At 36.8% G+C, this 26,888-nt stretch overlaps 1 protein-coding gene across 1 annotated transcript in view; it reads left to right on the top strand.

The window, feature by feature from the left end:
- Window positions 1-26,888, top strand: part of Stap1 (signal transducing adaptor family member 1) — a 54,365-nt gene that overhangs the window by 17,703 nt on the left and 9,774 nt on the right. The window contains exons 3-9 of the mRNA XM_033758832.1: window positions 3,565-3,636; window positions 8,124-8,237; window positions 10,293-10,349; window positions 15,782-15,954; window positions 17,453-17,581; window positions 23,484-23,553; window positions 26,095-26,191. Of these exons, the coding sequence (XP_033614723.1) occupies window positions 3,565-3,636; window positions 8,124-8,237; window positions 10,293-10,349; window positions 15,782-15,954; window positions 17,453-17,581; window positions 23,484-23,553; window positions 26,095-26,191 (712 nt within the window). The remainder of the gene's footprint in view (window positions 1-3,564; window positions 3,637-8,123; window positions 8,238-10,292; window positions 10,350-15,781; window positions 15,955-17,452; window positions 17,582-23,483; window positions 23,554-26,094; window positions 26,192-26,888) is intronic.

Below are 26,888 nucleotides of genomic sequence, written 5' to 3' on the forward strand. Positions count from 1 at the left end.
GGTTTTTTTGAGACAGGGTCTCACTACGTAGTTCAGACTGCTCTGGAACTCAACTCTGTAGCCCAGGCTGGTCTCCAACTAGCAGCGATAGTCCTGCCTCAGCCTCCCAAGTGCTGGGGTTACAGGTGTGCACCACCACGCCCAGCTACAAAAGTTTCTTTCCCAGTGGATTATATTGCATACCTTTGGAGTTTATGCACTTTGGAGAACCACTCTACATCTTTCCTTAGACAAGTGCACTTTACTTGCTCACAGAGAGAGAATAAGGCCATTTTATTGGGAGAGAGGTTAGAAAAGAACTTAACCCAACCCAAAAATTCCAGTTTTCAAGTTTTCCCACTTATAATGAGTTGTATTTGACTGCATTTTCACTAATTATTTCACTGAGAAAAAAAGTACAAGGAGTCAAGTGATAAACAGTCTAATTCTGCAATTTCGTCACTAGATATAGAAGCCTAGACATTATTGCTTGAGAATGATATTTATAGATGACTCAGGATACACTGGTTTTCCTGAGGTCTTAGAAATAAAGTTAAGACTGCAGCCCGAAAGTCTCCACGTACCTGCCTGCCTTTAGGTCTAGATCTTTAACTGTGGTGGCAGTTTATGGGGCATGTTACTAGCTGCAAGCTTACTTTCCTTCCAGTCTTGCCTTTGCACTCAAGTTAGTTCCTTTATACTTGCTCTTTTTCCAGTTTAATGAATTATTCTCAGCCCTTTCCATGAATCTCTGCTTAGCTGTTAGACTCCCGTTTTCCCCTGATCAACTCTACCCAGATCTGTTGTGACTGAACACCTCTGTACTTTCCTATGGAGCATAGAGAGATGTCTGCACATACAAACAGAGGGAACCTGACAAACTTTAAGGGGCTCTTAGCCACACACAATTTTCTGTCTCATGGCAGGTTAAACAAAGGAGGTCAGTTAAAACAAAGAACAGGGTGAGAATTTATCAGCATGTTGGTTTTGACTTAAACCCAAAACTGTGCTACCATTTACCTGAGATTTAAGTAGGTTTGCATCACCTCAGATCAGTGACTCAGCTTGAGAAGTCCAATTCTACACTTATAGGACATTTGCTATGTGCCAGTGTGTAGAGTCTCAGTAGACTGAGCTGAGAGAGGACAGACAGGAAGGGACTAATTTGAGAGCACAATCTGTCAGATTTACCTGTCAGATGCTCAGCCCTATTCTCTTCAAAGGAGAAGGTTTATTCTGGCAGCGTTAGATTGCACAGGATAGAATGGAAGGCGTAAGAAGTGGCAGAAAAAAACAAGGCAAAGGGCTATCACAAGGGCTTTGCATCTTCTGATTTCTGATGGTGATGAAATTAAGATTTATTCTCTTGTAAATTAATTTAAACTGACTGATGTGTATCAGGGATCTGCAAATATTGAGCATCTGGATCTCAAAGAAGAAGGAAGAATCTCTTTGACCAGTTGTGTAATTGCATCTATTAGCCAGTCCTTCACTGTGTGCTTTTTTTGAACTGATCTTTTCTGTGGTGATTTGTGCTTTGTGCATGAGACATCATTAGGTCTGTTAGAGACAGCTGTCAATCAGGGATAATAGAACAGAGTAGAAAGACCACAGAGCCTGGACAAATACACTTTGTCCTGTGTTCCAATCCCTCAGAGGCAGTTTGCTGCATGTATACTTTATACTTCTCACTTGATTAGGCCTCACTGTGTGCACATCCCACTGAAATATGAATTTTTCTATTTCTCCACAAAAAAGTTGAGTCTGTTTTTGGCCTTCTGAATTTGGACTGGATCATGTGACAGAAGCAGAAATTCAGAGTATGCTTGTACATCAGGGGCTTCTCTCCCTTTTCCTCCTGGGAATCTTTCTGCCAGGATGTGAACAAGTCGAGGCTGGCCGACTGGATGACTGATGAGAGACCACACAGAGAGAGTTGTTCCATATCCCCAGATAGACCTAAGACAGTGAGTGTGGCCAACTGCCGCATCCAGCCACAGCGGAGTACACCCACACCAGCCACAGAATAGACAGAAAGAGAAAACATGTGCTGTTTCAGTCCACTAAGTGGACCCAAGAGTTGGGTTGTTCTGTAGTGTGGATTTTTATACAGAATAAGGTAACTAAACTGGGTGCATTGGTTCGAATTTGTAATCTCAGCTGCTCAGAGGTTGAGGCAGGAGGATGGCTAGTATGAGGCCAGTGTGGGCACCACAGTGAGAAGCACTCTCAAAAAAATGAAGAGTGGGGGAGAGAGGAGTGGAAGGGAGAGGAGGAGAAGAGGGGCACAAAGGAGAGGAGAGGGGGAAAGGAGAGGAGAGAAAGCTAATACAAACAAAAGCCAATTCTATCAAGGACATAAGAAAAAGATGGACATAGTGGTATACCACTATAATCCCAGCTGTGTTGGAGGCTGAGGCAGGAGGAACTCTAGGTTCACTCTTCAGTACCAAGGGTGGGGGGTGGTGAATGATGATTATAATACCCAGTATAATGTTTAACTTGGGAGTAAGGAAAATAAGACAAGATAGAATTGTAGAGTTCCTATTGTTGGAGAAAATAAAAACATAAGGGAATGACAAATATTTGCTTGGTTAAAAAGGATAAATGATACTTTGTGACTGAGGAGACACAGAATACTATAATGAAAGTGTTTTTACATGTACAAAAGAAGGAGAAAAATGTTTTTGTGACTCTCTTATATTAATTAATGATATAGCAAATTGCAAAACTTCAATTTATTAAACCCTAAAGGGAGAAATGATCAATATATCTGCTAAACACACTGGAATTTTTATGAAAACATACTTTTGGAAAGAGCGAAGTATGAAGATAAGTCTTAAGCTATGAAAAGATTTTGTTGTTTAAACTCATTTGCTATTCTTTTGTAATACAGCTAATCTTATATCTATTCAAACAGACTTTCACTTTAGTGAACTTAGGGTCTAAGTCAGTTATTCAAAGTTTTAAAATTTAATTATTTTCTATAGAACTCACAGTAATGTGAATGTATTAATGATGAAGTATTAGCACATGGATGAAATTTAGTCCTCAAAGTTGCTAGTGTGACATCGGGTGTTACATTATTTTTATTGTGGTAAAGTGCTTCACTAGAATACTGGAGGATATGGCTTCAACCCACAATGCAAAAAAAAAAGTCACTATCACTTTTTCACATTTCCTTGATTTCCACTAATAATATACACTATTTGTTGAAACAAACAATGAGCTATGTAGTCTCCCACTGCATTACGTATATAAATTCATTCATCCTTCCATCTGTCCTGGAAAGAAGATACCATACCCTGGTCTCAAGCTAGGCCTTTCAGGGACCCTTCTGACATGTACAAGGATTTAATAAAGAATTATATGTAGAATTATATGACAGGGGGGTTAGCTCAGTGGTGTCGTCACCTGCCTCTCAAGTGCAAGGTTCCAAGTTCAATCCCCAGTACCAAAAAGTAGATGAATTATCAGGATAAAGAACTTCATGCAAGCAATTAAGAAGGTTAAAAAGCACAATATCAAAAAGAAAATAGTTGGATATACACTAATGGGATAATGTTTACAATTGTTTTCCCACAGGAATATAAACATTATTGGACAGAGTTGAGAGGAGCTACACTTTTCTTTTATACTGACAAAAAAAGTATAATAGTAAGTAGTAAAATATGTTGTGCTGATTTAATTTTTCCCTATATACCCTTATTACAAAGTCTTTCATTTGTTGTGGGTTTTATGCCATCCAAGAATAAAGGTATTAACTCATGTTTTTAACTTGGCATTGCTTTATTTCTGATTCTGATGATTAGAACTTAGTTAATAAGTAGAAATTTTATATATCTGGATATAAATTTCTTAATACCAAGTGATAGGTTCAATTTTCCTTACATATGTTGCTTTTATTTGCAATTATAATTTGAAAGGAGCAAGATGATCCCCAAGACATAACATATAATATCAGAACTTAATTTTTCTTGAAAGATAAAAACATACTCCATCAAGTATGAGAATAACAACAAAGGGATTCTGAGATTTGCTGTATTTCAAAGTTTGATTGTGTGCTTTATTTTTTCCATAAATAAAATATTTTATGGTGTGAAAAACTATAATAGTACACAAGATCCTAATGGGATAATTAAGAGTGTGACATAGGAAGAAAAGGATTAAATGTGTAGGGAAAGTGGGAAGGGTAGGGGAAAGGAAATAAGGGAAAAGAAAAAATATGAGAAAATGAAAAAATGTAAATAAAGAGTTTATAAATGGAGAGGGGAGGAGGGGGTGAAGGGAGGGCAGGGACAAGGGAAAAAATGAGAACCAAGAACTGTCATGTGAAGGTACAGGATCCCAGTAATGAATGTAACTATATTGTAGACCTAGAATGTACCAATAAACTCAATAAGAAGAAAAACAATATTTTAGCCTATATAATGTATCCCACCTACAGGCATTTGAGCACCATTAGTGGTGAATTAGCCAGAAGCTATTAAAAATGAACTAACAAAAACAAAAAAACAAATTTGAAATGGACATCTTTTACTGCAATTCCAAATAGAAAGGCTTATACAAAGGTGTTTATAAATTCCATGATAAAGTTTTTAAAAAGGGAAGTTTTTTATTGTTAATTCCAACTTCCACTGACATCAGTCCATCAAAAGACCTCATCTAAACTCTGTACAATGCAGAGTAAATGACAGAGCTAACAATCATTGTTCATTACCTCATGTTGTAAGGCAGTATAGTTTGATGAGTGACAGTCTGGTGTGTTCAGACAGATTACCTGGGGTTTTATGCTGGTCTTGCCCCTGCCAACTGTGTGATCTTAGCCTAATTAGCTAACTTTTCAGTGTCTCAATGTATCAATGAGAATACTGACAAAGAATAGACACCATCTCATATTGGGCACTCTGAAGAGTTTAGTAAAAAAGTTATATAAATCCTTAAAGCAGTGGACAGAGTATAGGCTCACTAAGATAGTATAAAACCCTGAGGATAATAATAACAATGCCGTATTACCACACCTAGGCTTGAAAGAGAGGTACAGATCATTCTTGAGAGAAGTATGATATTTAATTAAGGGATGAACCACACAGGTATTAAATACCCAAATTCACTCCCCCTGCTGCATCTGCCCGTGTTCTCTAGTGGTCTAACCCAACAGTAACTCAAAGGCTGATGGAGGCCTTTGGTGTAGTCCATCTAGGTCCCTCTCCTGTTGTAAGAGAACTGGAAGGCAAAAGGATAAATGTGAATCTAGAGGAACAAACTACACAAAGAGAGGCAGAGATCACCAATATTCCATCCTCAAAATCTTTAAACTTCAGAAGAACTCAGCTCATTTCATAAGGCTATCACAAGAATTAAAAGAGATAGGATCTAAGATAGTAGCTAGCACAAAGTAATTCTTTTAGCATTTTACAGGAGTTATCTATTGCATTCTTACACCAACTCTCCCTAGGGGGTACTATATTAATCCCTTTTTTTTTGGATGAGAAAAGTCAAGGTTAAAGATTTTAGAAGTATAGGGATCAGACAGCTAATAAAAGGGGAACGATCTAGGTCTTTCTTGTGAGCCAGCTTTCTTAACCATCATCTCATGAGGAGTTTGTTATAATGAAATGCTGCATATTGCCCACCTGTCAATTTTGATAAAATAAAAGATGATGCAGACCCTTCAGGAAGGTTTGGGGTAATAGTCTGGAGAAAGTGCTGGGACAGAGCAGGTGAGAACTGTGTGTATTTATGCACTTAATGCAAGGAAGAATATAAAACTTCTTTTATGTATTTGAAAGGCTATCACGAAGTCATATGAAAGAGTCCCTCAATCTATTTAGGATTATTCTAGAGAAAAGGGCCAGTAGATGGAGATTACTGGAAGAAAAACTGGCTCAATTTAAGAGAATGCTTACTGTTAGACAGAGCTTCACAGGAAGCAAGAGGGCTGTGTTGTGAGGAGTGTCCAGCCCCTGGCTGAAGGACTGCAGGGAGGGATAACCTGAAGCCTAGTCACGGTTAGGTGGCACTTGGATTGGACAGATGACATTTAGGGTTCTTAAAAACAGAAGATATGACTTCCTTTCCTCTAATCAATGATCTGCCCACACACTCTATCTAACTCTGCCACTTCTTCCTCTGTTGTTTCCTCTTTGTTGCGGCAAAAACTCACCGAGCTAGATCAGACAGGCCATCAAAAAAACTGTTCTTAATTTAAGTTAAGCCCCTCTTTCCATTTTTATTTCTTCTCCGTTCATTGAACATAAAAGGCTAACTCTAACCCAAACCATAAAGAAATAACTCTACAAAATATTTATTTGCACTCCTTTACTCAGAAAAAGAAAATAAGACCTATAAGGACACTGACAAACTTAAAGAAGGTAAATCAAGGGTGGGGCTATGTTAGCAAAAACTAATAAGCAAACAAACAAACCCTTAAAACTATGCTAAAGAGAAGGGCAAGTGTGGCCTGTTGCAAACGGATCAATCCGCATAGACCCATTGCTCAGAACAAATATTTTTATTGCGTTTGGATGATATAGGAGTTCCTTAACAGGATACTCATGGCCAGTGGTATATGAAATATTAAACAGTGACTTTTTGGAAAAATGTGCATGTGAATATATACACATAAATTTATAATGAATATTAATGATAAAAAATACACAGCACACAATTTAAAATTTCACAGTGTCCCTTATTGAGATTTCCATATGGCCGATTGATTCCCAAATGCTTTCCTTGATTTTTGCTGATTCAACTTTTCTGATGAATTACATAATATTTTTTAATTCTGGAAGAATATTTTATTTTATTGATTTTTTTTTGCTATTTATAGTGAAACAGCTTAAGACACAATAAACTTTGAAATTTCAGCTGCATTGTTAACATCTTGCCTTTTATTTTCTGCAGTCTAGTCTGGTGACCAATAGTCAGTGGACATTGGGCCACGTCTGGCCCCATCTGGCCCCATCTGGCCTGGCTTGATTTTATAGTCTTGGAGCTAAGTAAACATCTTTTTAAAAACTATTTTAAGGTGTTGTAAAGAAAAACAAAAGCAAAAAATCTGTAATAAAGATTGTATGTATGCCTAAAGTAATTATTATTTGCTCTTATGCAGAAAAAAAGTGTTTCCTCTGGGACAGTAAATCAAAACCCAATTTGAACAGGCATACCATTATTTTCCATAGTGTAAACTCTCCTTCCATGACTCATTTCAACTTATTAATATGACCTCACTGAACTCAGGGTTTAGAAGAAAAGCACTGTAAAAACGTTATGATATAATATTTTTTACCATGTGGTACAAAAATGTAAATAACCTGAAACACACAGAAAATAAAATAAGGGACATGATTAGAAAGTAATAATTTGAGTTCTAATTATAATTTTCATTTTGAAAATTTTCATTAATGCATATTTGCAGTACATAGTGTTTACATTCCTTGTGTGGAGTCGTACATGTACATAACACCTTAATAACTTTTTCATCACTTTTCCCTCTCCCCGCTCTGCCCTCCACCCATCTCTTGATTGCTTCCCATCTGAGCAATATCTGTCTCCTCACTTCCTACTATCTCTTTAATTTTGCTCTTTATACTTGGGTTCCTCACGTAGGAGAAACTATGCGATATTTAAGCTTGTGTATGAGATTTATTACACTTCACATTATAGTCTCAAAGTTCGTCCATTTTCACTCACAAGTTTGTCTTTGTGGCAGATTAGTACACAATTGTTGGTAAAACTACATTTTCTTTATTGATTCATCTTTTGATGACCATACAGGCTGCCTCCAAGATTTGATTACTATGAATTACGGTGCTATCATCATGGGTATGCACATATCATTGCAATATGATGTCTTTAATTCTTGCAGCATGTTTATATAATTTAGTTTTTTATAATGGCTGAGTTCTACTACTCATTTTTGCAAAATTCCTGAAAATTTAACAGTTGGCTCTCACAAACATGTGTTAATCAGGTTCAACTCCAAAAACTAATGCATTTCCAAATACCATTTGAGATTGGGAAAGCCAGGATTTCATGCAAGGTGTGAAACAGTTGAAAAGAAAACATTATTTTCCTTCCTGATAGAACAAATGTGTATTATCCATGAAAGGGTTTAATGGGATTTTCCTTTATCTTTGCAGCATGTGGACAAATTAGATGTACTAGACCTTATACGCCTTACTGAACAGAATTCAGCTGAAAAGAATTGTGCAAACTTCACCCTTATTTTGCCAAAAGAGGAAGTGCATCTGAAGGTGAGTGAGAACAGGAGTCCGTAAAGAGCTGCAGTTATGAAGTGAATTCACTTCTTAATACTCAATAGCTGAAATAAAAAGGAATTATAAGAGGGGTTAAGTCTTATACTTTGTTACTATCTCTTGCCCTTTAACAAGAACTAGTTTTTGGAATTGGATTTTAGAAGAACATGTTCATTTATTTTATATACAACTATAATGAAACCTTATACTCTATCTTCTAACAAAGTCAGGAATCTCACCTCGTTTTTTTTGGAAGCTGTCCTTGAATTGAATAATTCAGTTCCAACTTGAATTCCTGGGACCCAGAGTCTACATTTTAAGGAAATGTTCTCACTTGTGGAGATAGCAGTTGAGAACAGAGGCTTGGAGTCAGACACCAGATTTAAACTTTATTCATTACCTGTGTGATTGTAGGCAGGTTTCTCAAGTTTTTATGCCTTTGTTTCTCCCAGAAGTCTAGGTATAATTCTCTCACTGAGGCCCACTTAAAACTGCATCCTTTCCCCTCCTTTACTCTCAAAACATGCTATCAATCAGTCTTACCCTAATCTACATTTTGTTTTTTCCATTTATTTTTTTCTGTACTATCAAATGTACCCTTATGTTTGTTATTCACTATTCCTTGCTGGACCCTAAACTCCATGGAAACAAAGATATTTGTTTTGTCCCCTGATGTAAACCCATACCTATATAGTGCACACCATTTAAAGATACTCAATAAATATATCTCAAGTGCAAAACAAATCTATAAAATAATAAAGTATCTTTTGCTGATTTGCCGTGAAAGTTGTCAAAGGACAAAATTATAACAGTTTTGTTAAAATATCTGAATTGGCTTTATTTTCTATTCTAGAATTGGGCAATACTGTACTTCCTTCCATAAAACAGAATATGTGTTCTAATGGGCTGAACCGGAGAGATTGATTTCATTGACAGAGGAAGGGGGGAAAAAAAGCAGAAACAAAGAATAAAAAGCAAGTTGGTTATTTCAAAGTTATTTTCCTAGTAAGGTAGAGATATACAAGCAATAGAAAAATAACTAGATATTTATTCCAGGTAACTTTTTTTTTTTTATAAGAATGAAGGGAAAACAAACTTCATTTAATATGGCAATCGAGGGCTGGGGATTTAGCTCAGTGGTTCTGCCGCTGCCTCACAAGCACAAGGTACTGAGTTCAATCCCTAGTACCAAAAAAAACCCCAAAAAACAAAAGAACCAAAAACCGAAAAAAATATATAATAGTATGCCAATTGAAATTGACCTGTGAGGCAGAATTGGCTGTTATTTTTCTCCTTATTTCTCAGGGAGGTCACATAACAACCCAGACTTTGGTTTAGGGATGTGGGACTTTAGCACGTGTGTCTCCCTTTTGACTTCTAGACTGGCTGTGGGGCCTCAGTGCAGGAACCCACTCTAAACAATAGGTTCCTAATAATGGTTACTTAGCAAGAGTAAATTAATACCGGTGAAGGTTTAGAACAATAGTTGACATTATAAGCACTCAGGCACGTTTGCAAACGTTATTATTAATAGTAGTAATAGCAGTAGTAGTATTTTAGAGCTAAGAACTGGACGTTTCTACCTACACTGTTTGTACCAACTTCGAGCTGGTCAATATTAAATACCAATGGAGAGAGAAAACATTAACTGACATAATGCAGAAATAAGTTAGTTTACATTTATTTTTAAGTATAAATTTACACAATTTATCTGTTTAATAAGCAAACAGATTAGAGATATACATTTCTATTTTCCATAAAAGTAATATTGAAATATTTCATAACAAATGAATTTTAATAGTTCTAAGCAAAGAAAACAATGAAATATTTCTTCATTTCATGTGATCCTAAGTGATTTTAAAAATTACAATTGACTTTTAAACTGCATGCTTCAATAGAAGAATATGTATTTTATCAATTTTGCTGGGTTTTGATGGCTTTCATATCTTGTCATAAAATAGTCATGAAATTCTAAAGTTATCTAAGTTAATAAAAATATTAATATTCATAGCCACTGATGCTTTCTTCATCTGTTTTTGTCTTCATCTATAGACAGAGAACACAGAAAGTGGGGAAGAATGGAGAGGCTTCATTCTTACAGTGAAAGAGGTAGGAAGGGCCTTACTTTTTTTCTTTTTTTTTTTTTGGTACCAGGGATTGAACTCGGGTCCTTTTGCTTGCAAGGCAGGTCACTCAACCTCTGAGCTAAATCCCCAGCCCCTGGAAGGGCCTTACTTTTGATCCAACCACTTATTCAGAAACATTTGCTGAACATCTACTATGAACCATGAAGAAAGAGAGTGAAGAATAACAAAGGGTAAACTTGGACCATTTGTAGGAAAATGGCTGCACCTGGAGACCTAATCTGAACTGAAATAAAGCAGATCTACAAGCTTAAATATCATGTTTTCTCTCATATGAGAAACCCAAAATATAAACAAAGAGCAAATTAAATGACAGATAGTAAAAAATAGGGAGATGCCTTTTGCAAAAGGGAAGGGGATCAAGTGGAGAAGCAGGGGCAGGGAGAGGGAGGTGATGAGAAAAGAATTCAGATCTGTTGTGTGCATGGACCGACTCCCCAGAAGAAATGTAAGGGCATGTACTGCGAACACAGACTGATAAAAATAAAAACCGAAAAAAAAGAGACAATGGCTGAAGATACAGCAATTGAAAAAGACAGATCCAAACCCTTGCACTTGCTTCTGAAAGTTATCATTTTATCAGGTAATTGGAAAGGAGGAAGAAAAAAAAAAAGCAAGTAAGCAAATAAGATCATTTCACATTGCGATAATTATGAAGACAACTAGCTAGGCAAGGTCCTCATGAATAACAGGTGGTCAGAAAGATCTACTTTTTCCATCCTATCTTTGACACGTAAGTTCTTTGTTTATTCTGATATTTATAGCTCATAGAGCAATTTGAAAATAATTTACAATTTCTTATTCATTTTATATTTATAAAATACTGAGGCAAATTTTATGAATAACATGCATAAAATAAAAAGGGGAGATGGCCAAACAATATTCATCTTTACACATTTGTTTAATGAATTTTATTTTATTTTAATTTTTTTAAGAGTAGGAAGGGTTTATTGGAAAATAGGAATAACTCCTGAGAGAAAGGAGGGGTCCAGAGTAGGTTGACATCAAGGTCCTTTGTCAGTGGTAATTTATAGCAAAGTCACAATGTGAGTACAATATGCGTCAAACTATAATCAACCAATAAGATTGTAAGTTCAGCTGCTTGGCTAGTATTAACCCAATAGGGAATCAGGGCACTTAGCAAGGGTATATGGCTAGCATCATTAACCTTGGCTTATCTATGACTTATAAAACAGGAACATTTTGGGGAAGGGATGGGCCCAGGGCTCTGGGCACCCATCCAGGTGTTGGATGCATATTTGGACTTAATAGACTAGGGGTACTAATTATACTTCTGCTTATTCCTTAAGGAAGTATACACGTCTGACCATTTTGACTTTATCTTGAGGCCTTACCTTCTTCAGATGCACCACCAGCCACAGTTTTGATATCTGTATTTTTCTGATTAGTGAATTTTGAAACAAAGAAATGCTTATCTCCTCAACTGGACAGCATTTTATCAGAAGCAAATAGTAGGATCTATGGTTTAGAGTTAACTGTTGCAGCAAGATAACTACCATTAATTTGAATGAAGCCACTGGAGCAACTGTCTTAGAAACAGGAGATATTTTTTTGATAAACAGCTCCTTCCCACAAAACACCATGTTCTCTGATACATTTAGAGGGTATGAATATTTTCTATGTTTATTAGGGTCAGCGTTAAACAGACTGTGTCCAACGCTAGTTTCTAAATGAAGTGTTTTGAAATAAACCCTTTTCCAAGATGTTGGATGCTGGTTCTTTATCTCAGCTAGTAACAGATAAAGGTTGAAGGCTCAGCTACTGTGTAGGGAAGTTAAATCACGACAGGTGAGAAATGTGGCTGGGTAAAGATGTGAAGGATATGTCGCCTTGTGGAGGTTGGAGGAAGAAACTCTTAGGGAAATTACACTTCGTTCCTCTGTTATGGAAAAGCATCACTGTGCACCTTCGTGCCTCTTTTAGTAGCCTGTGTTCCTTAGGTCATCGAGGAATACAGTAAAATCACTGGAGAGGGGTGCTTGTTATCCTTTTTAATGCTCTAATTATACTTGAAGGTTTGGTTAACATTTTGCTTATACTATTTTCCTTAAAGTAAGGATACAAAGCATAATTTTTATTTCACAACACACATACATATTGCAAACTGCCCCTATAAACATGCCTGTGCATACATGGCTATAGTATGATGCTTTTAATTCTTTTAGGGAGATACCCAGCAGAGGAACAGCTGGGTCAAATGGGACTTCTAGTCCTAGTTCTTTGAGGTATCTCCATGCTGATTTCCGCAGTGGTTGCACCAGTCTGCACTCCCACCAGCATTGGAGCAGGGTTCCTCTTTCTGCACAGGCCTCCAGCAGTTGTTATTGGTTGATTTCATGATAGCAGCCATTCTTTCTAGGAGGAAGTGAAATCTCAGTGTTGTTTTTATTTGCAGCTCTAATGCCCAGTGAGGTTGAACTTATTTATTTATTTTGGTACCTGGGATCAAACTCAGGACCTTGTGCTTGTGAAGCAGGCGAGGTGCCACTGAACTAATTCCTCAGCCCTGTTGAACATTTTTTATTAATATGTTTATTTGCTGCTCTACTTCTTCATCAGTTGCCCATTTTTGGACTGGGTCCTTCAATTTGGGGGGGTCTGATTTTTTAAACTTCTTTATATATTCCAGATAGTAGACCTTTGCCTGAGGAACAGCTGGTAAAAATTTTCTCTTCTCTCTATTGATGGTTTTTCTTGCTGTACAGAAGCTTTTCACAAGAACAGTTCCCAATTGTTGATTCATTGTGCCAGTTCCTGTGCAACGGAGGTTTTGTTTGAAAAGTCTTCAAGAGTTCTATCTAGCCTATTTCTAGCAAGTTTAGTGTTTCGGTTTTAATATTTAGATCTTTGATCCATTTAAATTTTAGTTTAGTGCATGGTGAGACATAGGGGTCTAGTTTTAATCTTTGGCAAGTTGAAACCCAGTTTTTCCAGCACCATTTATTAAACAGGCTTATCTTTCCTCCAGTGAGGGTGTTTGGCTTTTTTTTGTCAAAGATAGTTAAATCTTGGAAACAGTCCAAATGCCCATCAACTGGTGGCTGGATAAAGATGCGTTTTGTTTTGTTTTTGTCTTACAAAAATTCAGCTATTGATAAACTAGAGCCATTAACTGCTGAATGGATGCACCGAGGGCATACTCTTAAGTGAAATTAATAGGACACATGTGTAAATACCGAATTGTTTCTCTGGTGTGAGAAACTGAAAGTATAAATGAGGACCAAAATGTACAATAGATAATGTAAAATGGGAAGAAAAGGTTTAAAGGGGAAAGGGAAGTGGGGGCAGCGGGAGGGAAGAGAAAGAATAAAATGCAAAAAAAAAAAAGGAAAAAATGAAAACAAAGCTTTTGTAAATAGGGAGGGGTGGAGGGGTGGAAGAGAGAGAAGGAGAATGGGAAAAAACAAGAAATAAGATATATCATGTACAGGTACAAAATCCCAATGATGAATGTGATCATAATATATACCTAAAATGTACCAACAAATTTAATGAATAACAAAATGAGTTATGGGGCCAGGGATTTAGCTCAGTGGTGCCACACATGCCTCAGCGATACAATATCCTGAGTTTGATCCCTAGTACTAAAAAAAAAAAGAGAGAAAGAGTTAGGAAAAACTGTGTAACAGACTATCAGATAAAATTCATGTGGATTTTCAAGAGAAGACACTCTCAGTTTTTGTGCTCTGCAAGTGTGTTGTGCTAAGATCCAGACCATTGTGTGTGAACGTTCACACCATGCTGTTGGAACTTTGACAGAGAAGCGTGAGAAGCACAGGACAGTTCTGTGAGCTGAGACCCTTGCTTTTCAATGAAATCAACATACTTAAGTTTATGTCCTGGTTCTACAACTTACTAGTGAGGGGACTCTGGATGAGATATTTAGTTTTCCTGAGCATGTTGTTTTTTTACTTGTAAAGTGGGGATAACAATATCTATCTTATATTATTGTGCTTATTTCCAATAATGCACGCACAATGTTTGAGATGTAATAGACATTTAATAAGTAGCTGAAAGAAAACATTAAAATAAATAAAAAATAAGGAGTAAACTATTTTCTTAGTTTCTTTCTCATTATGCTACTTCTTGTGGTTTGGCATATTAAGAAATAGCTTTAGAGTCTAGCTTGGTAGCACATACAACTGTAATCTTTGCTAATGAGAAGGCAATCCAGAAAGATTGTGAGTTTGAGGTCAGCTTGGTAGCTACATAGTGAGGCCCTGTATTTAAAAATAAAAGGAAGGAATGGTCTCTAAATCTTTTTAATTGTGTATCCCTATTAGTGAATTTTTACTTAAATATTATATGTAAATATCTATATCTATCTATATAGATATGTATATCTATATAGATATATATTCCAAAATAAATATTATATGTAAATATATATCTACATCTATATAGATATAGATATATATTCCAAAATAATTTGAAGTAATGAAATAGTAGCTAAATAGAAAGTGAAGCTCCGTTGCTTTCTTCCCACACTCAGTGGACTGTCTCATGTGTCCCCTGGAAGGAGTGCACTTCCCTGTGGTAATAAAGATGGGAACCAGAAATGACAGGCTTCAGAGGACTCAATGGTGACACATACAGAAAAGTTTTCAGACTATATCCATCTCCCAAAAGCACATAGCTAGGAATACATAGGGGCTAAATTAGCTGGGCATGGTGGTACCTGTAATTCCAGCCCGCAGCCCTCAGGAGGCTGAAGTAAGACCATCATGATTTTGGAGCCACCCTGGGACTAAATGGGGCATTGGGATGCAATGCAGGAGGACATATGCAGATGACTTAATTCAAAATATACCTCTAGAAAAGGTAACAACAACAAAACCAACTAATATGTAGAGAAGAGTCATAATTTTTGCATATGTATAAATGTTTGAAACACACACAATCATGTCAAAATACAGCACTCTGATTGCCGATCCTCTGGCATCTAGTGGACAGTTTCATCTTTATCCCATAATGTCATAATATGGTTGAGTTATTCCAAGTTTCCCTGTGGAAAAATGAAGTACCTTGTAGGTGCTTTTGTGTAACCTTTGCATCGATGAACTAGCAAGCTCAGGATGAAAAATAAGAGTTTTGTCATTATTTAAATTAGCTTGTAGTACAAGGTAGATGTACCTTGGTTTGGGACCAGTTCAAAAGGGAGATTTCTTGGAAGAAGAGTGGGTACCATGTGCACGTTCTAGTTGCTTCAAAGGTCCTTCTAAGACACCCCCTCAGGACCAAAATTCATTTATGGTTCTATCCATCCACATTTCCAGGTGACTAAAGCTCCCTAGAATCACAGAAGCTTTATCTTTACAAAAACCAGCACATTATTTAGCTGTCTTTCTAGACTGCCTACTGTTTTAATGGTTTCAGTTGTCTGTGCCCCAAAGTGTTTCACTTCTACCTGGGCAAGTGATTAGACTGCATGAAGTCCTGGAGAAAGAAAAGAAAAGAAGGTCTGAGAGACAGCAGCTACCAGTCACATCTGTGGAAAAAGAGAAGGCCCCAAGTGAAGAACAGGTGATTGCACTGAACCCTATGCCAGCGTAAGTGCCCAACTGACTCTCGTTTATTTATTTAGTTAAGACTAGTTTCTAATTACCAAGGAGAGTTTCTCATTTGACCTTGTTTAATCAGGGACCATGCAAAGTCTTAGGGATAAAGTGAATGTCTCTGAGTACCGGCCACATTTCCTCTTCTATGTCATGATCAACACAATGCAGATCGGAACCAACTCTTTACCACACAGGAAATCCCCTTCTACCCACACCATTGGACCAGACAGATAATCTTTCCGGAGCTCAGACCTAAATAAATGTTCCTGTGAAGAAGGAAGGAAAAGATATTTTTTCATCACACAGCTCTATAATTGACAGATTTTCTATTAAAATTATAGCAAAGAATTTTAAATGCTTGGAATGTTCTGTGCAATCCATGGACCAGTAAGTAGTTATGGAGTCTATGCTCTTGAGGATAAACTTTGGAATAAACATCAAACATTCATCATCTATGTTGCTGAAAAGATTGTGAGCCCTTTTCTCCTGGGGTTCATGCCAATGAAACTTGACATTGGGTTCTAATACAGAGTCCACAATCACTGAAATCTACCAACCTCTTGTAGCTGAAAGCAAAGATAACCACTGTACTGAAAGAATAAAGGTCAAAAAATTGCTTCTTTTTCTTTTTTTTCTCTCAATAAAAAAGGTATGTTGATTAAGGTAAAGGAAAGATTAGAATCATTCCACCTAGAGATATTTTTGGTGTATATCATACTCTGCCAGTTTTTAAAACTATGACTATGTCTATATATTTCATTTTCTACAATATATATTATAAAAAAACAAGAAGTGCTATTTTTAAAAAATGTGTAAAAACACTAACATTACAATTGAAAGGCATATTATACCAAAAGGAGTAAGTTTTGTTTTTTAACTTGATTTTTTAAATTAAGTTTATTGGTACTTTTTAGGTATGCAGTACAGTTATATCCACTGCTGGGATCTTGTACCATGATGTATCTTAGTTCTCAGTTCTTCCCCATTCCCCTGTCCTCCCTTCACCCCCTCCACCCTTCCCTAGTTACAAAGACTTTGCTTCCATGAAAGGAGTAAGTTTGGATGCATCCTTAAAATCAGTTTTTGAAAGCAAAGATCCCAGATATACTTAGAGATATTTTATATCCCTGAAAGGAAACCACCAACCAATATTTATCCAAGATCCTGCTTACCACCTGAGACTGGGGTTACATTGTTCATTGCTGTCTTTGATTTCTCAATGGTAGTGGTGATTATACTATAATTTTCTGTAGATAATTTTTCAGGTCCTCTTTATCTAAAGAGGCTTTGAGGAAATTAGAGACAGCATTGGCATTAGTGTACTCATAGACTTATAGCATTAGGTCATTGTATCATTATAATTGTAACAATAAAATTGAAGTTTTAATAAAAGTTAGTACATGTAGCTCTGAGAGGTATTTTGACAGTTCTGTTTTTAAGTCATGATCTTCATCAATTAAAAATCTGTTTTTTACTCGCTCCTGTCTAGATGTTTTTATACAGTTTCCCGGAAGGAAGCAACTGAAATGTTGGAGAAGAACCCTTCCCTAGGAAATATGATTCTGAGGCCTGGTAGTGACAGTAGAAACTACTCCATCACTATCCGACAGGAGACAGAGTATGTTTAATTTAAAAATGTGTATTACTGTTAAAAACATGACATTGCTTTAGAAATCAAAGTTATACAAGTTGGATTCAATGCCTATCTTGTTGCTAAAAGTATAAACCAGAATAGAGAAAGCATGCCAATAAGAAAGAATGCAGAATGAGCCACAGGTAATAGCTGAAGTGGGGAAGAAAAATGAACAAGTCACTTTGGTCCTAGATATAATGGTGGTATTGTTCATCCGTTCAAGTCAATGATTATTTATTGGTCAGCTACTATGTGCCAAATAATTTTCTAGGCACTAAGGATACGCAATTTAGAAAAAAACAACATCCTTGGTTTGAAGTGATTGACCTTCTTGTAAGGAAAAACAGACTACAGATAAACATGTAACTAAAATATAAATATGGTGATAAGGTCTATGGAGTAAAAGCAGGATGAGAGAGACAGGAATCCTCAATGGCAATAAAATGAGAAAATTTTTGTAGTTGCTGTTGTTTTAACATAGAGTGGTCTTGAAAGGCCTAGTTGATTCACTTACACTGGAGCAGAGATCTAAAGAAAGTGAAGGAATAAACTTAGCCAATATCTGGGTTAAGAACAGGCCAGGCAGCTTGGGCCCAGAGGCAGAAGAATGCTTAGTTTGTTCAAGAAACAGAAGGAGACCATTGTGTCTGCAATGGAGTCATAAAGAAGAAAAGTTTTAGGAAATAAGATTCTAGAGGTGGGGCAGGGACAGATCACTCAAAGTCCTGCAGGTTTTCTGTTGGTTGGTTGATTCTCTGAGACAGGATCTCACTATGTAGCCCAAAGCTGGCCTTGAACTCACTGTGCAGCCCAGGCTGGCCTAAAACTTCCTGCCTCAGGCTCCTGAGTATGGGCTGGGATTACAGGTGGGCACCACATGCCTGGTCCCTGTAGAGACAAGACTTTTACTCTGGATGACATGAAAGGCTGCTGGGCTGTTTACAGTCTGACTTATTCTTAAAGGGCTACTTAGGACTCTCCTGATAAGGTTAGTAATTTCTTCAGGTAAAACTGGTTAACTAGTGACAAAGTTAGAAACAGTTAAATGCAAATGTTTTTCCATGTCTGTAGTTAGAGAGAGTGGATCTTTTAAGAACCACTGTAATTTTTAAGAATCTATGAAAACTTGAGTGATAAACCTCTGTAGTTATAAATGGAGTCAATATGAAGGCAGTGATAATGAGTCAAAGCAGTAAAAAAAAATAGTCAAAAAAGAATACAGTCACTTGCATGAAAAATTAAAATTATGGCATTATGACTGCACTGTTAGCTATGGCCTCAAAAGCTGTATTCACTGGCCAATTAGTCCATGTATATAGATACTTGTCTTTATACACTAACTACTTTGTATAAACTAACATTGAACAGATGGCATGAACAGAATAATGTTAGAGGGTAATCCAGATCCTGATTCTGTGTGTGTTCTACAGTGAATATCTGTCAATCTTTATGTGGCTCCCTGATGTTTTCTGTGTTATCTTAATAACATATGTTACACATTAATAATGAAATTTTAACTCCACTGAGATATTGTTAAGTATGTAGATTTTTTTTAAATTTATAGGTTATTTGATTTAAAATTTGACTATCTTGAAACAAAGCCCAAAGAAACAAAAGTTATCATCACCATTAAATATCATTAAGCTTAGAACTCCTAGGTGAAAAGTGTATTTTTTGGTTTTGCATCTCTTGGTCAAGGATATTTTCATTTTTTTTCAGAGTGTAGGGAATTGAATATCACATATAAGATAGAATACCTTTATCTATTAACTTCCACTTTTTAAAAATAGGAGAATATAGGCCGGGCGTGGTGGCACACACCTGTAATCCCAGCACTCGGGAGGCTGAGGCAGGAGGATTGCTGTGAGTTCGAGACTAGCCTGGGCTACATAGTGAGTTCTAGGTCAGTCTCCACTACATAGTAAGACCCTGTCTCAAAAAACAAACAAACAAACAAACAAAAGAATATAAAATTGAATTAAAATTCTCATAGAAAAATTTTTTAAGAAATATAATCTAACTGATAAAAAAAGTAGGTCACAGAAGAAAGTGATAAGTTTTTGTTATTCCTTTCTTGGTTTGTTTGATTTGCTCACATGTGAACTATTTCCTGCACAATAGCTACAGATCTGTTTTAAGGTTGTCTAAATTAGTTATGCATTTTCCATACAACTGAGCTAGAGAAATAACATCATTTTTGCTACAAATGTGGACTATGACTGTTATAAATGGCACAGGAGAGGCCACCTGGACACAGGTTTTATATGACAAAAAAAGGCTGGATTTATTCTCTCTGGATGCAGGCTGAAATCATGAATGATGTCAGCAGCTACCTGGGAAAGAAACTAAATTTTTATAGGTTCTGAGAAGGGGGCTATAATACTAAAGGATCTAGAGTGAAATGTTTGTTTGAGGGTCCAAGGCTGGGCAGCACAGGTGTGCATATAATACTGGACTCTTCAGCACCAGGGTTATTGTGTCCTAAAGTTTCTTTAGGGCCTTCTGTTCTGTTTATTGGGAGTAGCATGGCCTTTTTGTTGTTTGATGAGTGTTGCATGCTACCTTAGCAGGTTTCAATTGGGTCAGGCACGACAGCGACTGCATGCAATGAGTTTCTATACTTAGGATATGAATTTTTTTTTCCTTGCAGGACCTTATGCTTAAAAGGCAGGCAGCGGCACCACTGAGCTAAATCCCCAGCTCATTAGCATATGCATTTAATGCCACAGATTTACTAGATTTATATTGTATTTTAGTTGTATTTGAAATATCTAAGCGTTTGGAAAAGGAGTTTATATCAAAGTTATGTAATTCTAATTTTAGTAAGCTCACTTCCAGTTTGATGTAAGCTGATGGTCATAAAAATGTAATAAAATCACTTCCTCCTGTAAGGACTTAAAAAGCAAGAAGTGAGGTATATAGTCAAGCCAAAGCATTCCAACACTGGGATTGGTATGTGCTCATTGTGCTTGGGAGAATTACTTATATTTGCAAAATTTTAACTGTTCGTAACATCAAATTTTCCTTATGAACCAGATTACATGTATAATGCTAAGGATCATTATCTGTGTCTCTAATGCATCAGAACATGCCTTTGAGAATGCCTGAATTTCATATCTTCCATTTAACAGGCTATTTATTGATTTATATTTTTATTTTTTGGTATCAGGGATGGCATTCAGGACCTTTTGCTTGCCAGGCAGGTGTGGTGCTGCTGAGCTAAATCCCCGCTCCCTGGCCTTGTCACTTAATTGTTTAGGACAACAATTATAAAATGTATGAGAGCCAGGAGTGGTGGCACACACCTGTAATCCCAGCACTCGGGAGGCTGAGCCAGGACGATCACTGTGAGTTCAAGAACAGCCTGGACTACACAGTGAGTTCCAGGTCAGTCTCAACTACATAGTGAGACCCTGTCTCAAAAAAAAAAAAAAAAGTATTAGAATTACAGCTTAACAAAAGACTTTAGTAGAAATCTGGACTATCAGGAAACACCTGTGTTTCCAAAAACCCAACTAATTCTCTTACAAGTGCATTATAGAGAAGTGTTCAGCCATGGAAGGTAGATGAGTATGTGTGGTAAAACACCAGCTGAACAGGACAAGTTCGTTTACAAAGCAGTTCTTGAGAGCAAATATTTTCCATCTGTTAACAAATCAGTTGTGGGAAAGAAGACTCTTCTAGGAATAAACAGTCATTTGCTGACAAATGAACAGGTGTAGAGTATCACCCATCTTTCCCAGACTGTTGGCAGCTGTGGCGAATGCATTCATAAAACAGAAAGCTATTCTACAACTTAGTCTATGTTTTGGTTTTGTTTTCTGGAAATTATTGACTAGGTAAAGACAGCTTGGAAAGTTATTAGCTAAGGAAGCAGTGGAAAATATTTAAAACAAAACAAGATATGAAAGAAAAACAAACAAAAGGTGTAAAATGAGAGTCAAAGCCTAAGCAACTTTCAGTGGAATTTTTTCCACCTTCCTTTTTGCTTCAGCGTTCTCCTATTAGTCAACATACCAAGAGACCCTTGTGATGGTCATTACTAACAGAAGCAGAAACACTCCCCCTTTCACACAGGTCCCACTTGTGAACCCTGTGTTGAGCTGGTGAACAATGCCTTCAGGCACAATAAAAATACCGAGGCAGACAGGATTTTACATGTTTTGCAAATGAAGAGGCCAAGAGTCACAGAAATGATCAAATTAAATGACATTTAAAGTGTCGTGAAAATATAGTTAAAATGTCCCGAGTGCTTAAAAGTGTCAGACACTACTGAGGACTTTGCAACCATTAGCCCAAAGTATCCCTGTGATGTATGGCATCACCATCTCCATTTTATAGATGAAAAAATAGGAAAGCACACAAAACAGAACGAGAATCTGAACCGAGGAATAGCTAGCATTTACTTTATAAGATACAGAAATTCGAACTGAACTTGGAGAGAGTTTGCTACAATAACTATGTAATTACGAAGATCTGCCCATGCTAGGTGGTAAAAATAAAGCTAGATTCAACCACAAATGAGTACATGTAAGATTGTGCTGTCTAAATATATTTCTTCACCAGTCTGTAACTGACTTGTGAAGTTTCAACATTAAAAAAAAATATGTTATTTTAGGAAGGGAGTGAACTGGTTGGCTTTCTGCCATTTTTTAAAAAAATAGGTCATGAAAATTAATTTATTACTTGTTTTCTAACATAGTATCCAGTTGAGAGGAGACTTGGATAAAAAGGCAATGAGGAAAGAGACTTCTCAGTAGAAGATTTCTATATAGTGTGTTGAGTGTAAGAACTGTAATATCCATGGAAATGGAGAAAGAAGTGATTTAAAAAGGTGGAAAGACCTTGCAGAACAGCTTAACCTAATGAACAATCTTGCTTTAAATAACTTCTGGACAAAGGACAAATCTCGTCATTCAAACAAATGACATAATAAATACTGTTAACTTTTAAGCATTAGAAAAAGTTTATTGTCATATGAATCAAAGGGATTCAAGACAAACATGCTATTGCTAAAACTAACTGGCAGGGATATTGACTTCTGCTCTCAGTATAAATCTGTTTAGTTCTAGGAGATAGCATTATGAGGTGATTTAATAATTTTTTTTCATAAATATTATTATATGCCCAGCACTGGCACAAGAATGTGCTACTTGTTTCTAAGGAGTTCATAATCAATAAAATATCATATATTCAGGGTGGTAATAATTTAGAGTACTATGTAACTATAAAAGAAGAAGGCAGCCAGGCATTGCGGCAAATGCCTATTATCTTACCAGTCTGAGAGGCCGAGGGAAGGGAATTGCAAGTTCAAGCCCAGCTGGGCCATTTAATCACTTGGTGAGACTCTGTCAAAATTGAAAAGAAAAGGAAGATGTAGACTCATTCACCAAAATGTGTACTTCGTGGGGAATTGACATTTAAAAGATAATCCTTAAAAATAAATAAATAAATAAAAGATAATCCTTTCTGGTTTTTTTTCCCCTTTTGATGCCCATACATTTTTTTAAACATTAATTTTTTGCCTTATTTTTATTTATTTATTTTTGGTATTGGGGATTGAACTTGGGTCCCTGCGCTTGCAAGGCAGGCCACCGAACCATCGAGCTAAATCCCCGGCCTTTATTTTTAATTTTTATTCTTAGTTCTTGATGTCTCCCTTTTAATTTCTCATTCACCCATTCAATGACCCAGATTTCCTATATTCCTAGTGTGTAAATCACCCCTTCTCAACAAAGACACAGAAAACCAGGTTAAAAAAAAAACAAACAAGGAGTTTTCTCCAAAAACTATAGTCATGGGAACATAGGTTTACTATATAAAAATAATGTATACTAATTCTAGTTTGCATTGACCCAATCATATAACCTTTTGTATTGTTCTTTAGCATGCCAAGAGTCAAGCACTACAAAGTAGTAAGCACAGGAGAAAACTACACTATTGAATTGGAGAAACCTGTAAGTAGCTATTTCTTTGTTGCTGATAAATTTTCTCTCCTCTCAAACCTACCTTTATAGGATAGAAGGAAAGGTGGGAAAGCAGACTTCTTTTCTAGGACACAGGTAAGTTAAGGAGTCCTGCAGGGGCAGATGCCCTCAACGAGAAGTGAGATGCAACAACAGCAGGTGAGGCAGAACAGGAGAAAATGCTTCTGAAGACACTTTTTGCTTCATTGTTCTGCAAGTCTTTATTTCTTTGCACTACTGGCAATCAATGGATGCTACAGGGCCTCTCTCATGCTAGGCAAGCACTTCTGCCACGGAGCTACATCCCCATCCTTTTTTTGGCGGGGTACTGGGGATTGAACTCGGGTCCTTGCGCTTGCAAGGCAGGTGGCAGATCCACTGAGCTAAATCCCTGGCCCTTGAATTTTTATTTTTTGAAAGGAGCAAGTTGCCCAAGGTGGCCTGAGATTTGCTATTCCTATGCCTTACTCAGCCTCCCAAGTAGCTGAGATTATATTTGTTCTCTTCAAGTCCTTATTAATATAATTGTTTCAGGGGAGAAAAAGTATTTTTATTAGACATTTGTCTTACATGCTCCAATTATAAGTATTTAGATATGCTTATTTCCAAGACCAGTGGCAGTGAACCTATGGCACATGTGTTATTTGTTTTTCTTTTAAGACAAAAGATATTAATGTATGAATTGTTTTTCCTAAACTAAAACCTCAGTATTCAGGTTAAATTGCCATATTGGCACTTTGTGATACATTAGTGGCTTGTGGGTCATAATTTGGGTACTCTTCTCTAAAAGGTTTGCCACCATTGATCTAGGCCTTTCAAACCTGCTGTGCTGAAGTTGACAAATTTCTTCTTAATAAAAACATAGCAGTGAAGACAGGGTTTTTGTTTTTGTTGTTGTTGTTGTTTTGGTGCTGGGGATCAAACTCAGGACCTTGCACTTGCAAGGCAGGCGGTAGCACCACTGAGCTAAATCCCTGGCCCAGAACAGGGTTTCTTTGTCTTCAAGCCCACTCCAAGCCTAGCTGATTTATCAGTGACTAACAGTATAAAATCAGAACCACCAGATAACATGTTAAGCACAGAGCTAAGTAGTTTACATATACAATTTAATGTTTTTCAGTACAGATATTCATACCGGTCTCAGGCAATAACAGTGTGACATGTTCTAGGCTGCTATGAAGGAATATAGCTTTGTGATCTGAGCTTGCAGTGATGATGTCTCTGAACAGAACTTAAATGGAACTGATGGGTCTCAAAAGATATTTACAGTTTTCTAAAATTGAGCTCCTAGTTCCTTTACTTTTCCAGGCCATTGTGCTGATCAAATAGAAAGAGAAACAGTGCAATTGAGTTACTTGTATTTCAGTCATAACCCTTAGAGACAAAGAGAGCTATTGGTTTATGCAACACACACGTTTGCCATAAATCCTCTCAAAGCTGCTCAGTTCTTAGATCCATGCTTACTGTATTTTTCCTACTGTATTTTTAATGGAGAGAAGAGTTAGCTTGCTAAAGTATCTTTCAAATTATCAAGGAAATCGAGTTAGCTTGCTAAAGTATCTTTCAAATTATCAAGGAAATTGAAGCAATGGTCAGAGAGAAGTAGTATATCTAGTACATATGTGGAACTGGTCAACTGGGATTCATTTGTGTCCTGCCTAGAGAGTCCGCAGTGGGAGGAAAACTAAGAGCTTGGATTATTGTTTCACCTTTCACTCTTCCTAAGCCCTCAACCTACACCTCAATCAGGCTGAAGTTTAGTTTGTTTGCTTTTTGAGATAGGGTTTTGCTCTGTAGTCCAGGCTGGGCTTGAACTTGCGCCCATCCTCCTGCCTCAGCCTCCAGAATGCTGGGATTATAGGTGTGTTCCACCATGCCTGGTTCAGGTCGGAGTTATATGATCTTTTTTCTCTTCAGAGTTACCTGGGATAAATTTCCCTTGTATAAAAACAATTGGTTTAGAGACAGAGACACGTTTCAGTTACTCCCAGACCAGTAAATTCTCCCGTTACAATGAGATATTCAGATGCTTAACTTCTTTGGCTTTAAGGATTCTTTGATTTCAAGCACAGAAAACTAACTATGCCCAACTTAAACAAAGATGACTTTATTATACAGTAAATATTCTCATAAATAAGCATTCTGAAGGCTAGCAGATCTTCAGAGACTAAGAACAGTTACTTCTATTAGTAACTATTGGTTAGGAAATCACTCTCCTTTCTTGATCCTAAACATGAGCTCACATTTTAGGAAGGGAAAATATTCTGTCCTAACTTGAATCATTACTGTATCTTAATTGGGGGAGAGCAAGGCTTCTAGCTGTTGGTCATCAGATCATACTCAATGAGAAAGGGCTAATTTCTCAACAAAGAATTGACACATGGTTAGGTAAAACCACTGAAATATGTTACTGACATGATTTCCTGGAGGTCAGTCAATACACAACAATCTCTATTAAACTGCAGTTGAGCCTTCTCTTACTTGATCTTTACCAGGTGAAACTGAGCCTTCTCTCACTTTCTTTTTACACAGGTCACACTCCCAAGCCTTTTCAATGTCATTGATTATTTTGTGAAGGAGACTCGGGGAAATTTACGGCCATTTATCTATTCCACTGATGATAACTTTGGTATGTTTTTTACTTTAATGCTCTGTTAAGAAAGACATTAACTCAAATACTGATAGGGTTTCTAACACTGGACAGGCATGAACTGTAGTTTAACCTTTGAATTTATGCTTTTGGGAATCCTTTTGTCTCTGAGTCCATGAAAATAAGGGAGTACCAACAAATCCTTGTGAATAGTGTATGCTTCCATGAAAGAGGATGAAAAACCCTGAGGCATTGTGCAGTTAGTTACCTTCATTCCATAATTATATTTGGCTTTATCAAACATGTGCAATGGTATAAAGGAAATATAAAGGGCGATCTGTTCACGATGTCAAATGCTTCAGATAGGGTAGGATGAATGAGGATTAAGGAGAGACAGTAGGAATTGGTCATTAGGCAGGAGATGATCTAAGAGAGAGAAGTTTTTATTCCAACATAAAGGCAGAAGTCAGATGACAGCATAACAAGGAGTGAGTAGGTGATGAGGAAGTACAAAAATTAAAGTTAGTTCCAGTGACGGAATGTGTGGGCCCTTTGTTCATAAATGAAGAAGTTCAAAACAGGGAGAGCATTTCATTAAACCAAGAAACTGCACATGTCACAGGCTGTCAAGCTGGCTGGATTACATTCCAGTTTTTGGAGTGCAAGGCAGGCTGAATGTAATAGCTGCTCTTTATTTTTCCCCAACATGTGGTTATCAGCCAAGTACTTCAAACAT

Source organism: Fukomys damarensis, unplaced genomic scaffold (assembly GCF_012274545.1).
Source record: "Fukomys damarensis isolate Sample0158 unplaced genomic scaffold, DMR_v1.0_HiC HiC_scaffold_35, whole genome shotgun sequence".
Taxonomy (NCBI): Eukaryota; Metazoa; Chordata; class Mammalia; order Rodentia; family Bathyergidae; genus Fukomys; species Fukomys damarensis.